We start from the raw sequence: 16,815 nt of genomic DNA on the forward strand, positions 1-16,815 counted from the left end.
CTTTTGGTGCCAACTTTGCTATGGATTTTTAACTGATCGTTGAAATAATAAATTTTCTGAATAATTTTTGGTTGAAATTATAGTCAATCTGAAAATTACAGATCAAGCCAAAAACTGAGAAAGACTCAATTTGAATACTTTTGAGAAAATAAAGTAGAAAATCTAATGAAGTTTTGAAATCATTTTGTTTCAATTTAGATTATAAGAAACAGATGAAGAAAAAAATTCAACAAAAAAACATTGTAGTATTGGTAATTGTGTGTAATGCATTGAAGCTTTTTATTACTCTGATGAACTGAACAGAGTTACAGGAAAATTCAGAAGTTTTAAGAGTATATATATTTTTTCGAAGTTGGCAACTCCCATATTTTTTGTTGCAATTCAGCAAAAAAATTGTACCTATGGAAGATAATAGTTGAAGCATAAATTAAAAAGGAGATGTTCTGTGAAATTCGTATTTTTGCTCTTGTTAGCTCTAATTTTCTTTCTTTTAGAAATTTAGATGGAGCTGTAAATTTTTGTTAATTGAATTTTCCTTCAGTTTTAAAAAAACTGTTCAGTTGGTACAGGTTCTACATAGTTTGTAATTTCTGAATATTTTTAGTGCTCTTTTGGAAGCTTCTTCCTTTATGGGTTCTTATTTCTACTTGTATTTCAATGAATAACAATAAAAAAAGCTATGTTAAAAAAACTTCGAAGTTTTTCAGACAAAAAACAACAAATTGGTTCTTAAAACTTTTCGTAAAAATTTACCTACAAACTCTCTTTTCTACCTTGTGCTTAAGTATTTTGAATATTTCAATTGGTTCCACTTTTCTCTCACTAGAAGCTTTTTGAGAAAATTTGGACAAAAATCCAGAATAAATTAGTTTTTATCTCTATTTTGCGAGAAAACTCATAGTTAATAATTACAAAAATTGTGTGTTTGCTAGAAATAACAGGACTAATTGAAGAAGAGGATTGGTCTCTGATAAAAGTTAGCATGTACAAAAAACAGGGTATGTTTTAGACGATTGCCTTTCTAACTGTACCTCTGCTTAGTTTTGACTGAGTTACCATGCAAATTGAGTTTAAAAGCGAAACCCTACGCAAAACAGAAAGCAGGAATAACCCTAAAACCGAATTCATCTGGAATATTCATGGTAATTTATGTTGTAGATGCTAAAAAGGGATAGTGATCAGTAATAAAAAGAAATTTTGGTACATTTCATCCATACTCTTTTTGAAATCTTTCACCTTTTTTATAATAATTCTATTACCTGAGTTAACTACAATTAACGTGAAACATTTCTCTGATCTTGTACTTTTGTATAAACTTGGGTTTATCGTAAACACAAAAAAATGAGCCAGAGTTGTAGTATGATTTTTGCTCAAAAATTTTCAGAGAATTTTACTATGGTTGACCATTTGAATTGAGGTTTCAACAAAAGTCATTTAAGCTGGACTAATAAAAAAAATTAAGTAGCTTCGTATAAATGGTGTAGCTTCGAAAAAAATGGATAGATGCTGAGTTCAGTATAAAACATTTTATTTTTTTCACAAATTATGCTTTTTTATAGGATTCTTCCAAAAAATTGGGTTGGAACTTCCAGCAAAGATTTGACTGGTTTGAGCACTCTTACTTGTCTTCACACCCTTATACAACAAGAATCTAAACTTATTTTAGATCAAATCGTGGTCGTCTTTCTTTTTTTCGAGGAAACATGACACCAAATGGTCAAAAATGGTTAACGTAATATAGCATCGGTTTTTACGATTAGAAGACAATCAATTAAAAAAAGTAGCCAAATCATAAGAATACTGAAATAAAATCTAAAAACTGATTTTTTTTCTAAAAAACTTGAGGTTTTTGCACAAAAAAATTACCATCTGAATTTTACCATCGGAAGCCTATTTTATGGTGTTGAGAAATCTATTTCTATCTGATTACACAGGTTTTTAAATATTCCAGTTTAGAATCTAGAGCATTGCTGTATCGGCAAAATCGGACGCCTAAAATTTTTGAAATTTTTTCTCGAAACTTAGCATCTCACCAGCTTAAAAACATGGGAAAACTACATGAGTTACCATGCAAATTGAGTTTAAAAGCAAAACCCTACGCAAAACAGAAAGCAGGAATAACCCTAAAACCGAATTCATCTGGAATATTCATGGTAATTTATGTTGTAGATGCTAAAAAGGGATAGTGATCAGTAATAAAAAGAAGTTTTGGTACATTTCATCCATACTCTTATATAATTTTTGAAATCTTTGACCTTTTTTATAATAATTCTATTACCTGAGTTAACTACAATTAACGTGAAACATTTCTCTAATCTTGCACTTTTGTATAAATTTGGATTTATCGTTCACACAAAAAAAAACGAGCCAGAGTTGTAGTATGACTTTTGCTCAAGAATTTTCAGAGAATTTTACTATGGTTGACCATTTGAATTGAGGTTTAAACAAAAGTCATTTAAGCTGGACTAATAAAAAAATTTAAGTAGCTTCGTATAAATGGTGTAGCTTCGAAAAAAATGGATAGATGCTGATTTCAGTATGAAACATTTTATTTTATTCACAAATTATGCTTTTTTATAGGATTCTTCCAAAAAATTGGGTTGGAAATTCCAGCAAAGATTTGACTGGTTTGAGCACTCTTTCTGGTCTTCACACCCTTATACAACAAGAATCTTAACTTATTTTAGATCAAATCGTGGTCGTCTTTCTTGTTTTTGAGGAAACATGACACCAAATTGTCAAAATTTTAGTTTAACGTAATATAGCATCGGTTTTTACGATTAGAAGACAATCAATTAAAAAAAGTAGCCAAAATCATAAGAATACTGAAAAAAATTCTAAAAACTGATTTTTTTTTCTCAAAAACTTGAGGTTTTTGCACAAAAAAAATTACCATCTGAATTTTACCATCGGAATTTTATGGTGTTGAGAAATCTATTTCTATCTGATTACACAGTTTTTTAAATATTCCAGTTTAGAATCTAGAGCATTGCTGTATCGGCAAAATCGGACGCCTAAAATTTTTTCTCGAATCTTAGCATCTCACCATCTTAAAAACATGGGAAAACTACATAGGGCGATGACCGGATATTCTATAGCCTATAAAAATGCAGAATGGTCATTAATCCTCCCGCACGATTTTGGCCCAACATATACAACTAGACAGCCCTGACGATTTAGGATGTCGACCATTGCAGCATCAAGTACATCAGTCAGGAAAACACTTAATCCACTTACTCCAAATACTCATTTGCTTCAGATGAACTATTGTGCGTTTCCGAGTGCAACCTCGTTCCTCTCGATTCTGGGCGATCGGCAAGGACGTCGATGGATATTTTTGACTGGGGATTGGGAGTTGGACTCACTCGCACCGAACATCTGATGATCAGAAAATTAAAATCGGCAAGAGAAATGGAAAGAGAAAACCCTAAAAACCGGCTTTTCGAGACATATATTGACATTCCCAATCGCATCGACCACGACTATTGACCCGAACACGTATTACACCATTTGACCAGAACTCCCTGCCAACTGGTCGGACATTTCGAACGCCATACAGGGGTTCAAAAAGCACAGCACAACTAGAGTGTTCTTGGATGAAGTCCTGGGTTTGGAACTGTCCATCTTCGTCCGGTTGCTAAAGCTGAGACCAGGAGTGATTGATGACCATACGCTGGTGTACCACGGTTCAAGCAGTTGGTTTACGAAAAGAACGCGCACGAGAAAATGGTCTTGCGTGATTTGAAATTGTCAGAGTTGGTTGAAAATTTTCCTGATGTAGTTGGAAGTGCTGTGGGCAAGTTACTCACGCTCGTGGAGGCCTGGGAACTCGTTGAATTCTGGTTAATCGGTCTTCCAAGCCTGCTCTTTAAAGGCTACTTTCGGGGAGGCAACCTATCCCTTACATCCGAGATGGGAGCAACAGGAGCGACATTATTCGTTTCTGATTCCAAAGGTCCCAGAAGACTGGCGAGTGGCTCAGGCACTTTGATCCTCACTCTGCTCCCGGTCAGTCAAAGTAGTCCAAGCCAGGGAGTCGGACGTCCTCAGCTCCTCTTCTAGTTCTTCAATATTCGTTCGAAAAATGTCATTGATCCACCGCCTTCAATGCTGGTCGTTAAAATGTATTCTATCTCTGGTGCCAAATGGCTCACGACCAGTTTGCAGATCATCTCATTTCACCGGGCCACCCTGCCGTTCATAAAATCGGCCACTGGTGTGTCTAGATTCGGGTTTTGTGGGACCGTGCTCAGGACCACGAGTCTTTTTTTTTACTTTTCTTTTAATTCATTCAAAAAGCCTTGTTGAAATCTGAACTTTATCATAATGAAATATCAGCTAAGAACCATTTTTGTTGATTGTTCTGAGGTCCAAATGCTCTGAGGTCCAAAAATAGTTGTCAAGGCTCCTTAATTATCCTAAAATGTCATATTTAAAATGGCTCAATCCATTTCAAAAAACCGCTCAAAAACCTTCAAAAAACCGCTGAAAACGATCATTTTAAAGCAAGCGTGATTGTCTATAAAACAGCTCAAACAGCTCAAGTTTTGCTTAAATTTGGGTTCGAAATCTCGACTCGGCAGTGGAATGATTGACTTTCTAAAAAACTAGCCTATTGGATTTCTTAAAATGAGTCTATTTTTGGATTTCTATGGTCGAACTAAATGAATAAAAAATAAGATATAGCTTGAGAATGGACTAATTGATTCTAATTGATAAGTTTCTAGAAAAAGTTTGATTGTTGAGCTTGAATCGACTGCTCCCTCAAAAAAAAGATCAAATATTGGATATGGCGTCAAGGTTAACTCGAAGCCTTTCAGTGATGAACACTAACAGCACCTTTTAATTGATCTGAAGACTGGTGTGAAAATCACAACTTTCTCAAGCTCTCTTGATTTTTATTTTAGAAGTCAATGCTAGGGCAACTGACAAATAGATAAAACTTAGCTAAGTGGTAAAATCATATGACTGAGGCTAACTGGAATAAAATCTCAATGTTGTTCAAGATCGTTTATCGTGACTGGAAGAAAAGCAAATAAAAACTAATTAGGTCACATCTGTCTGCAAACAGGAGCTGAAAGAATTTTGTAGGAAAAAACAGCGATGAAGTTCATTTATTGTAAAAGGAAGAAACAGCATCAACAAAATATTAGGAGTTAAAATATAATCGGCTGGACAAATGTGTACGAAAAAAAATGAATGAGAAAAAAAAGAAAAAAAAGAAACTAAAAGTAATTACAGTGTAAAAATTATTTTTATTCATTAAAAATTCTTCCACAATACGGGCTCTTTTTCCGGAAACTGACCCCTTAGAACCGTTTTTTTGATAAATTTCACCATAAAATGGTTTCTCTTCGCACTTATTCTAGAGTTTCATTTTTTTTACCACACCAAAGACCCTCATGAAAATCTTTGATTTAGAGGTTTTGCATGTAGTTAAAACAGAGTTTTTGCTGAATATTGCGAACACAAACAATGAAACGCTGTGGAAAAAAAATCATAAAAAAGGGTTAAAAGAGAAACTTCCTTTTTCGTGTTGTTCCCGAGCTGATCTGACGCCTCAAGAAGGCATCTGATTCTCATCTGCATCATATTCTCTTGACAAACCTCGAACACTGGCCAACAAAAGGTGTTCTCGCAAGACTTTTAGCGAGAAAAAATCAAGGTCTTAACTAATCATAATTCTCGTGAACGAAGTACTGTGTGTGAGAAAACTGAAAGACCGAAACAAAGTTCTCTAGTATTTTAGGCGTTGTTTTAAGTTTGTTTTACCAATGTCTTCATTTTTGCGTATTTTATGACATTGAAATCTGTTTTAAATACCGAAGTTTTCTGGCAACTCGTTATTCTTACCGGTTAATTTACGTTTGAAATGAAATGTTGTCAATCAGCCAGCTACCCGAAACCGATCTACCTCAGAACCAAAACGATGCAAAAATATGGTCCGCCGACTCGGATCGGAGCAGTTCCTGGAAATGAGAGCTGACCCGGCTGACCTTGTAGCTCTCACCTCTTCTCGCTCTGTTGGGGGGCGCGGATGGTCTCGCTAGAGTTTTATCGAGGAAAAATTAAGGTCATAACTAATGACTTTTCTGGTGAACGAAGAACAGTGTGTGAGAAAAGTCGGAAATTGAATGACCGAAACAAAGTTCACTATTTTTTGAGGCGCTGTTTTAAAATTGTTTCATCATTTTTTTTCATTTTTGCTTATTTTATGACATTGATATCTGCTTTTTAAAACAGAAGTTTTATGGCAACTCGTTGTTCTTTGCTGACTTGTAATTTCCGATAGTTACGGTTTAATTTACGTTTGAAGTGAAATGTTGTCAATCAGCCAGCTACCCGAAACCGATCTACCTCAGAACCGAAACGAGGCAGAAAGAAAAGTAGATACACGAAAAAGGAAGAAAGATTTGATTTTTCCAATTATAAATTGCTCACAAGTAGATATAAAAACAACCACTTAGGAGAGGACAGACAACGGCATCTTCGGATGCATCAAGTGTGTGAACCGATACGGTGAATGTTTAGAAAAAAATGACACAAAAATTCTAATACTAAAACCTAATTATTAAGAAAAGTCAAATTAAAATTAACAATCGTACGCCGTCGAGCTTTGAATGACGCGCTGCAATGTGTTTCGGACTGGAAGAAAAACTAGAGACCAAGTTCACTCATTGGTCATGAAGCTGAGTGTTCCCATAAACTTTTGAGTAACTGGACTTTGAACACACCCTCATTAGTGGACTGAAAAGAATTTCGTTGTAAAATTAACAGAGAGAATGAGAAATGAAGAGGCTGTTGTAACAACGAAAAAATTAAACGGTCTAGTGAAGAATTGAACAAGAAATAACTAAAAATGATTGGGAGCCTTTGCTTCAGTACCTGCTACTTTTGACAAAAATTTAAGTGAGTGGTGAAAACCTATGACTGCACTCAGCCTTGAACAGAAATCTGAGGCCAATTTACAAAGCTAACGGGAAAAACGCAATGACGTTGAAATTAATTCATTGTGGAAAATCCCTTGATTACGTCACGCTTGTTTTATGTTGTAGAAAAGAGCTGAATGAGTTCTGTAGCAAAAACAACGGCGAGGTTAAATTACCGCAGGGCAAGAAAAACAATCAACGAATCAATTTCGACTGGAGGCGTGATGAGAAGATATGAAAAAAAAAGGTTTAAAACACCTGCGAGAAAAATGGAATTATAGCTGTTTGTAGTCAACTAATCTAAAATTATGTAACAAGAAAACTTTAAGCCACTCGCGCATTTTATAGGAAAATGGACCCTATGATTTGAACAACTTTACTATAAATTGGTTCCTTTCAGCACGTCTCCTCAAAAACTTGTTTTTATTACCACAGAACTTGGATTATAAGAACTTGGATTTAGTCTCATAGCGTTTTGTTAACACCGAGAAGAATATGCAGTTCGCATACAAGGAATAAAAATGCCAAAAACTGGCTCTGGAAAAAGATATTAAGAAAAAAAACAAGATGTAAAAAAGAAAATCTTTGAACTAGGTTGAAATTGATCTCCCAACCTAGAGATGAAGAATAATGTAACCTCTGCGCTCTACTTCTTGTCAATCTACGACCACTGGCCATCAATAGTGGATACCCAGTACGCTATTGATTTTCTAATGCTAAAAATAAAACATTTGAGATTCAACGGAGAAGAACCCCGTGCTGGAGAGATTAAGAATCCGACGTGCTTCCCTTGTCAATCGCTAAACATCAAAACAAATACAGAAGCTGCTCTTAAAAATCCAATACTAGAAACACAACAGTTGATATGTACAGAGTCGACCCCCGCCCCGATCTGGAGATTAAGGGATTAACGTCCATGCACAAGACGTTAGATGTTTTGAATCGCAACAGATGTTTTGAATCGCCACTGCTATGCCATTAAAATGGCATCAAATGAACTGTTTCATATACGCGTAGGTTTGGAAAAAAAAGACTTCGTTATTTGATACTACGCTCAGTATCTTTTTTGTTCAAAGAAGGGAAAACTCGGCGACTTGCTTAATCCTCATTACACCACCCTCGACTTAAGAAAATCTTTGAATATTGCGCTTTGTACTTTGTTTTACCTAGTTTCGTCCCAGGTCAGTGATGTGAAATCGTGACCTGTAAATTTTCTTGAGTCCTACTGCCATTCAATTTTTTTGTTTGTTCTATCCGCCAAAGTCTTTTCATAATTCGCACCTCGGCTAGAAGTAAATTATTGAGATGCGCCGTTCAGTCTTTTTCTTTAAGTCGCGCCGCTACCTTTATAAGTCACGCCACGCCTCAAACAAAAACTCAAGCACAAAAACAACAAACTTTATAAAAAGTTATTTCGACGACGAGATTTAAGAAAAGAGCTAGGTGGATTCAAGAAGGAGTGGACTTGGCCCGAAATAAGTCTTTGGCGTTTAAGAAATTGTCGCACAAAAAAGGGAAGATATGGATGCCCGTCAATTTTTTTCCGATCGCTGCGGCTTTTTTAACTTCTACAGAGTCTGTAGTTGGCATTTTAAATCTGGCTACTTACTTATGTCGCGCTAATCACAACAGTGTTTTGGGTCGAATTTAATTTTTTTTGATCGCACCTATTTTGATACGCCAAGACTCAGTCGAGCCGGTCTTAAATTGCCCATGAAGTCGCGCTGATCTGGAATTTTTAAATTTGGGTCGCGCCGATCTTATCTTAGTCTTCGTCAAAGGTTATCTTAGTCTGCGTCATTGGAAAATTAGTTATCGGAAACATTTGAAAACTAAATCGAAACTATTTGCATTCTCATTCTATTTACATTTTTAATCAAGACAACTAAACTTACTTCTCACACAGATCTGTCGTTGAGGTATAAAAACTACATTATTGAAAGGTCATCATAAAATTATAAAAGGCAGATAAATTATCTTCGTAATATCTTCGAGTTATCTTCGAGTTTAAGCTTAGTAATTTTCATTGGTTGATGATATACACTTCCAAATGAAGTTTATCATTTCTGATCCAACCGCTTTTGTAGAAGAAAACTTCATGTAAACTCATAAAATCATCTGAACAAACAGCATACGCGCCCATCTTACTGCAATATTTCACGCTATCTTGTTTTATTTCACATTTCATCTCTTTCGATTTGTTTAGGTCATTCCAGTTTAGAAGTTTATATTTTACCTCTAAATTATGCAAATGCTCTTCATTTCGTGTGCCAATTTTCCAGCAAAGTGTTTCATCAGCCTTCCAAGTTTTTAGCTCGTTTTCTTCCGTCTTTTCAGTAACCGAAGCGGTCACCGAAAACCTGAATCCGCCCAATTCCATGAACTGTTGGCTACCGTTCAAAAAATGTGGAATTTGATTAGAAATTGGAATTTGAGCAGAAAATCTGAAACCTGCCTCTGAAATCAGCAATTTACTATCTTCTCGTTTCATCAACCGAAAAGCTGATGAAAATGTCCCGGGCTTAACATTTTGAACAGTCCCAGCCTTGACGTTTTTCACCCATTCTTTGTCGGCTGAGAGAACTTTTGGCTCAATGACCAGTTTTTCCACCTCGTCGAGTTTTTTCTGGTACAACTTCATCATATATTTGTGATAAGCAACTTCTGATTTAAGCTGCGCAATATTTTTGGTCAAAGCTTGGATTTCTACTTTATTTTGAAGTTTTTCAACCCTCTGAATTGCTGATGAACAAATACTATCAATAACGTTTTTCAATATCTTCAAATTGTGATCTTTATGATACAGACTAACGCATTGTGCACACGAAGGTTCTCGACATGTGACACACCAAAATTCCTGCTCCCATTTTGTGTGCATGCGGCAGAAAGGTAACGTAATTTTGACCGAGTTTTGAGGAATTTGCCACAAAGCCTCTTCGCCTTGCTGGCTTGGTGACAACAGTTTCAAGCCATCTCTTATTTCGAACATGGGCTTTAGATCCACTATGTTCACTGCGTGTTCTGCGTTGCAAATTGCACATTTAAGTAATACTGCCCTAAAACACAGTCTGATGAGTTTGCTAGTTTCATAAAACAAAAATCTTCCTGATTTCTAGATTGACTATTAACAGGCAATCCTTAAAACAGACGCCTCAAGAAGTGCGTTTTGCTGATTTTATATACGAATCCGGTTTTTCTGCTTTTATAATAATAAAAAGTTGAGAAAGTAAAATTTTTTTACGAGAATTCAAAAAATTTTACCTTCCTGTCCAGGTTCCTTGACGGGTTCAGACTTCAAGCCAGGTTTCATGCAATAAGTGACAAAAAATTTGGCTTCCGATCATCATATTCAATCAAAAATGAATTAGTATTTTGTACTGAATCATTCCGGAAAACAATTGTTATCAAAAAATTTGTTGCTAACTCCTTCCTTGATCTTTTAAAGGCATCATACTCCATCAGCCACATTTTTATAAGGTTTAAAGTTGCAATTTTAGGTATCTCAAAAATCTCGATTGATATGATTGAACTTTTGTGAATGATAGAAAACAAAAAATCAGACAAAAATCAATGATTTTTTAAAGACGTTCAACAAGGTGCATTCCTTGGACCTATTTTTTATTCTATATAGTCTGAACTACCAAATATCAAACTGATGCCAAGGTTCAACACGCCAAAGTGTTCAACTTGACATACGCTGTAAGACTCTGTCAAGATATTTCGAAAGGCATTCATTAAATTTGACATTTGAAAAACTTTAAAAAAAACAGAATTCATTGTTGCAGCAAATTTAGTAAATTTCAAATTATTAGATAAAATTTTCCACCGAAACTGAGAGAGTTGAAGAAAAACCATTTGTCAATATTTTTAGAGTTCTATCCAATCCAACTAAAAAAAACAAGAAAAAAAGCTTAAGAAAAACGGCATGGTATTTGAATATTAAAACCTATAAGAAAGCCCTTACCAAAAACATTAGACGCTGCCAATAAGTGCCCTCTTATGTGAAGCCACTAACACTAGCCGGCTATTTTACTCAAAGAAAAAGCAAAAAATTGAGTTGTTTAGAACAAAACGAAAAATTTGTTCCTAGCTTATATATCAACTTAGATTATCCAAACATCAATAAGTAAACCTAGTCATAAAACAGCCGTCTCAAACAGCAATACGAAATTTCTTTTAATTTTTTATGATAGCTCTACGTGTTTGGAACAACATACAAGAACTTAATATACTAAAGAAATTTCTATCTTATTTTACAATTCATTATCAAAATTTTTAATAAGCTTTTATTTCAAAAAAAAATAGTTGCATCCTATGGAACGGGTACATACAGGGTATTCTGAAAAATTTAAAGGTAAAAATGCTTACATTTTTTGAAGTGAAAGTCCTATTAAAACCATTTCTGAAAAGAGTACTTTTTTCAACCATCAAAGAGTATACGAAAACAAAGATTTTAGTTGATAGATACAGTGGAAATTATCCACAATTAGCCAAGATACTTTTTTTGCCCTTTTCCACAGATGATCAACCGCTTTAAAAATTTTCGTGCTTTCTACTGCGCGGGTCACCGTTTCTACTCAATCTGTAAGCTCTGGCAAACTTCTCGGGTTGACTCTATGAACTTCTGATTGGGTCCATCCTCAGAACCAAAAGTCGAGGGTGTTAAGGCACAGACTCTGTGGTTAAGGTCCAGACGCCTTGGTTTTTCCTTGATATTTGTACTTTTCAAAACTATGAGGGTTGATTGGTGACCAGAACCGGGTGTTTTGCAAAATTGGTGCGGTTTCAAGCACCCGACAATTTATGTCTCCACAAAATGGCCCCACAAGATAGGTTTTGGTCGAAGGATGATTCATCGTGAAACCAATTGATTTATTTCGTTTATTTTATTTCGTTTATTTAGTTTTTTTCCCCTTATTTTGTTTTATCACTTCATTTTTCATACAGATTTTTTTAGGAATTAAGTATTTTTAAGGATAGAAGTCCATTATTGCCCTAGACGCTTTAAGCTCCTGAGACTTTTTTAGCATGATCTCCAAAGTACTCTTCTAAAATACAAAAAAACATCGGACTGGAAAAAACTTATTTACCGGGTTTAAAATGAATAGACGATTGAATGTTTTCCAGCAGACCGGCCACGAAACAGTTAATCAAGTAAAGCGTTAATTTCAAAGGCGGTATCGACAAAAGAAGTCGCTTACCAAGCAAAAAAAGTCGAATTTTGAAATCGGTCATAGATTATCTCAGCTGGCTCTCATTATGGTCACTTTTGGTCAAATTGTCGCTATACAACAAAACTGTTCTGCTGTTTGGTATCATTTGACTAGGCTCATGATCCAATTCATGGTTGACTCATGATCCGATTCTTTTTGAGCGATGTTTCGCCTTTTTGACCGAAGTTTTTTTTGTCAAAAACCGAAGACCGAAACCTCAAGAATCGGTGGAAACAGAGCAGTTTTTCGATTTTTGATTTTCTTGAGGTTGTTAAATTGAACGTCCAAAACAGACAAAGAGGAAAAAAACAAGTTCAAATGCTAGCTTCCGATAAAAAGTGCTGTTTGGTAAATCATGCGGTAATAATAGCTCATTTTAGGTCCGTATATGTGAAAAAACTCATCTTTGAACCAATATTTCAAATGTTATTTTCCTGGTTGACGATAATGCTTGTCATTCAGATTCATACATAAAAAAAAATTACATACTTTTTAAGATTAGAAAAAAGCGCTTACCATACATGTTCATTCTATGAAAAAATTCTAATCATTTATCTTCATATTATGAAAAAAAGCTGGCCATAAAACTTTATACTATGAAAAAGTGCTTACTACACAGTTTCAAACACAGTTTGTCATTCATCTTAATATTCTGAGCAAAAATTGCTCTGTTTTTGTCTCCACCTATCTTGTGAAGCCATTTTGTGGAGACAAAAAATGTCGGGTGCCTGACACCGCACCAATTTTGTAAAACACCCGGTTCTGGTCACCAACCAACCCTCATAGTTTTGAAAAGTACAAATATCAAGGAAAAACCAAGGCGTCTGGACGTTAACTACAGAGTCTGTGCCTTAACACCCTCAGCTTTTGGTTCTGAGGATGGACCCAATCAGAAGTTCATAGAGTCAAACCGAGAAGCTTGCCAGAGCTTACAGATTGTGTAAAAATGGTGACCCGCGCGGTATACAGTTTCAAACTATGAAAAATTGTTAGTCATTCTTCTTCATTTTCTGAGAAAACAATGTTGGCCATGCAATTTCATACTATGAAAAAAAAATTACCATACGTTTTTAGGCTATGAAAAAGTCCTTGCCATGCAATTTTAAACTTAAAAAAAAAAGCTTATCTTTCATCTTCATTTAATGTAAAAAAATCATGGCCATACAAATTCATACTATGAAAAAAATTACCATACTTTTTCAGACTAGGAAAAAATGTTTGTCATTCATCTCCATATTCTGAGAAAAAAAATACCCTACGTTTTTAGACTATGAAAAAATGCTTGCCATACAATTTCAAACTTTGAAATTCAATAGCCGGCTTTTTTTCATAATATGAAGATAAAAGAGAGGAATTTTTTGGATAGTGTGAAATTGTTACGGTAAGCACCTTTTCAGAGACTAAAAATGTATGGTAAACTTTATTTTCCATAGTCTGAAATGGTATTGTAAGTATTTTTTCCTAGTCTGAAAAAGTATGGTAATTTTTTTTCATAGTATGAATTTGTATGGCCAGGATATTTTCTCATAAAATGAAGATGAAAGATGAATTTTTTTAAGACTAGGAAAAAAATACTTACAATACCATCTCAGACTGTGGAAAATAAAGCTTACCATACATTTTTAGTCTCTGAAAAGGTGCTTACCATAACAATTTCACACTATGCAAAAAATTCTTCTCTTTTATCTTCATATTATGAAAAAAAAGCCGGCCATTGAATTTCATACTATGAAAAAAAAAATTACTTACTTTTTCAGATTAAAAAAAGTGCTTACCATACAATTTCATACTATGAAAAAATTGAGTAAAACTATGAGTGATATTTCTTATAGAATCAATAAATGAAAACTCATTGATAGGCAACTTTCTTGCATGGACGTCGACCCGCTGATAAAAGCAAAGCATTTTTTGGCCAAACAAGTTTTCACAAGTTAATAAAAATAAACAGTTTTGCCTACCCATTAGCGTTAGTATTCTGTAGACTATACAAACACAGACGAGGATGACCGCAATACATATGACCACAAGGTAGTATTCTGGGGTCCCAAAACACATCACAGCAAATAGAGCAAGTAAAGTTGTCAGTGATGTCTTTCCGTGTGAAATCTCCTGATGAGCTGCACGCCATTTTTCAACACTTCAGAAAGTTATTTGTGAGATATTCTGACGGATCAGCAGTTTGGCTGGAGAAACTTGAAGGGGTGAACGCTGGCTGTTGGAGTCTAAAATATCATAAACTTTTGAAAACCGGAACAGAAAATTGGTATACCTTGGTACATTTTTTTCGCAATAACGAGTAGCGTTATTTCATTTGAGAATTTTTTTCTAGCAAGCTTTTATTAAAAAGGTCAACAGTGCACTGATTTGATTTCAATTCAAGTTGATGGCTTGAAAAATTGTAAAATTTTTGAAGCCAGCTAACAAGCAAACTTTCGAAACAAATTTAAATTTTAACAACGATCTAAAACTTTGATCTAAAACTAGGATTGATAATTGTAAATTCATAATCACACGCCATTTTTGTTCTTTACGTCCGGTGAACAGTGACAAGGCTTCTATTATGACTGGAAGGAATTTCAAATCTTAGTTTCGGCCATCGATATTTGTTTTGCTGTGAGATGTCAGTTTTTATGATGAAAAAAGTCAAACCCGGGCCAAGGTCAAATAAGGTCGGATCAAACAAACCCGAACAGTAACAGCCGCACCGATACTGAAACCGAGAACAATAGTCTGGACTTCGTTTTTTAGTCGCGCACAAAGTCTGGAAATGTCGTAAACCGGTCGACTGATTTACGACATTTCCAGACTTTGTGCGCGACTAAAAAACCCAGTCCAGACTATTGTTTTCGGTTTCAGTATTGGTGCGGCTGTTATTGTTCGGGTTTGTTTGATCCGACCTTATATGACCTTGGCCCAGGTTTGAATTTTTTCATTATTAAAACTGACATCTTACAGCAAAAAAATATGGATGGCCGAAACTAAGATTTGAAATTCCTTCTCGTGATAATCTGAAATTTAATTACATCCGGCAATTCGTCGCGTCATAGTCTTGAATCTAGTCGAGGTATGGCCGAAAATTATTTAATAGCCTTATAACTTTGATACCTTTAATTTTATGAATCTTATATTCTTTTTAGTTTAAGCTGTTATTTCGTGCGGTAACGGTTAAAGGAAATGCAAAAGATTCACAAGAGTTTTATAAAGCATTTAGCGGTAAAAGTTAGGAGGTTTTATGCAGGTTTTTTTGAGTTAAGGAGGTGTCTCGTTCGTTTTTGCTCTCAAGTCGGTACATCGTCTAAGTTCTTCTAACGTCATTGATTGACCTAAGGTGTCTATGGCTTCGACAACAGTCGATAATGTCACAATTTGGAGGCTCCATGGGACTGTCCGTCGGGTCGTACTGGTTTTCTCGCACTATTGGGTCAAATTCAACCTTCGTGTGTGGCGATGTAGGAGAGTGGATAGAAAATGCCGTCTATATGTTCTTTGCTTAATTTTGGGTGGTAAGATTTACGATGGTTACCAGCGGAATATCTAATTCAATTGTTACGGCCTCAAATGATGAAATAAGAGGAGTATTTATGCAGGTTGACAAGGGTTCGCCCGATCTCTCCTCGGAATCTTCCACTAGGCTGTAAATATTCGTTCTCCCAACAAGGATGGACGCTGTATAGTCCGGATTGGTCTGGTGTTATGCCCAATGAGGAGATCCGATATTTTCCGTGGAGGTGGTGACTTCATAGGGGAGGATGAATTTCTCTTGACCATCCCTGTAAGATTTGAATTTGAGGAGCCTAGAAAAAGATTTGGATTGGATTCAACTTTCTTACAATGTTGATTGTCAAGGTTAACTACGACTTTCTTACTTCGTCGTTTTGTTTCCTTTTCTCTAATTAGTGGTCATCCGTCTCTTCCTGGCTGTCTAATAAAATAATGGTTGGTATCGAGGGTTATTCGGCGCTCGGATGCCAGATTTGCTGCTGGAATGTAGTCAGGGTTGAATTCTACACAGTGATGGGCTGCAGATCCTCTGTTGATTTTTATTCTCCTTTAATGTCAGATGATTTGTGAGCTGAAGGGTTTTGTGTATAATCGGAGTTTCATACAATAGACGGCTTGAGATCTTTCTAGAGAATTAAATCATTGCAGTCGTCAACGTTCATGGTCTTTATAGACATGTTCAAAGATAATCGTATGATAATTTCAGCTTTTTCTGATTTTTGGCCTTGTCCGGGCTGTCCCGACGGTATCTGATCAAAGTCGCTTTGAGGCGCTTCTTCTGTGCTTTTTCCTCTCGTAACAGGATCTTCCTTGAACTATTCCTTGCCGCATTCCGTCTGGCGATTTCCAGTTGTTCAATTTTTGTATGGAGATTTTGTTTACTCTGTGTTACTTGCGAGCTTTTGAACCAACATTTCTTGCTCGCTTCACTATTCTATTTGGTCTTTTCGTGGCATAGAGGTTTACCAGCTGCCTGTTCTGTCAGAGGTTCGCCTTCTTTTGGTCGGCTGATTTTTAGAAAGCTAAAACAGATTTACGGGTTATTGTACACTTCTTAAGAGTTATAGTATGTTTTGATTCCCTCACTATTTCCTCTTGAAACCTTCATAAAACGGTTTGTCATTTTTTCTTTAATTTTTCTATAGAAAATGGTCTCACGCGTTGGGTTCGCT

At 35.4% G+C, this 16,815-nt stretch overlaps 1 protein-coding gene across 1 annotated transcript; it reads right to left on the reverse strand.

Annotated features, from left to right (window-relative positions):
• Positions 1 to 8,789: 8,789 nt before the first annotated feature.
• LOC134855432 (tripartite motif-containing protein 2-like) lies at positions 8,790 to 14,354 on the reverse strand. The gene is made up of 2 exons (XM_063871959.1): positions 14,101 to 14,354; positions 8,790 to 9,985 (listed from the first exon to the last, which is right to left on the reverse strand). Exons 1-2 carry the CDS (start codon positions 14,268 to 14,270, stop codon positions 8,953 to 8,955), a joined length of 1,203 nt encoding a protein of 400 aa, XP_063728029.1. The 5' UTR covers positions 14,271 to 14,354; the 3' UTR covers positions 8,790 to 8,952.
• Positions 14,355 to 16,815: the final 2,461 nt, after the last annotated feature.

The sequence above is a fragment of the Symsagittifera roscoffensis genome, chromosome 10 (genome assembly GCF_963678635.1).
Source record: "Symsagittifera roscoffensis chromosome 10, txSymRosc1.1, whole genome shotgun sequence".
Taxonomy (NCBI): domain Eukaryota; kingdom Metazoa; phylum Xenacoelomorpha; order Acoela; family Convolutidae; genus Symsagittifera; species Symsagittifera roscoffensis.

Excerpts from the sequence above, each read along its gene's own strand:
- LOC134855432 (XM_063871959.1), bottom strand. The coding sequence starts at position 14,270 with ATGGCGTGCAGCTCATCAGGAGATTTCACACGGAAAGACATCACTGAC. Across the intron at positions 9,986-14,100 it reads CAGAATACTAACGCTAATGG|GGCAGTATTACTTAAATGTG; the intron begins GTAGGCAAAACT and ends ACTGTGTTTTAG.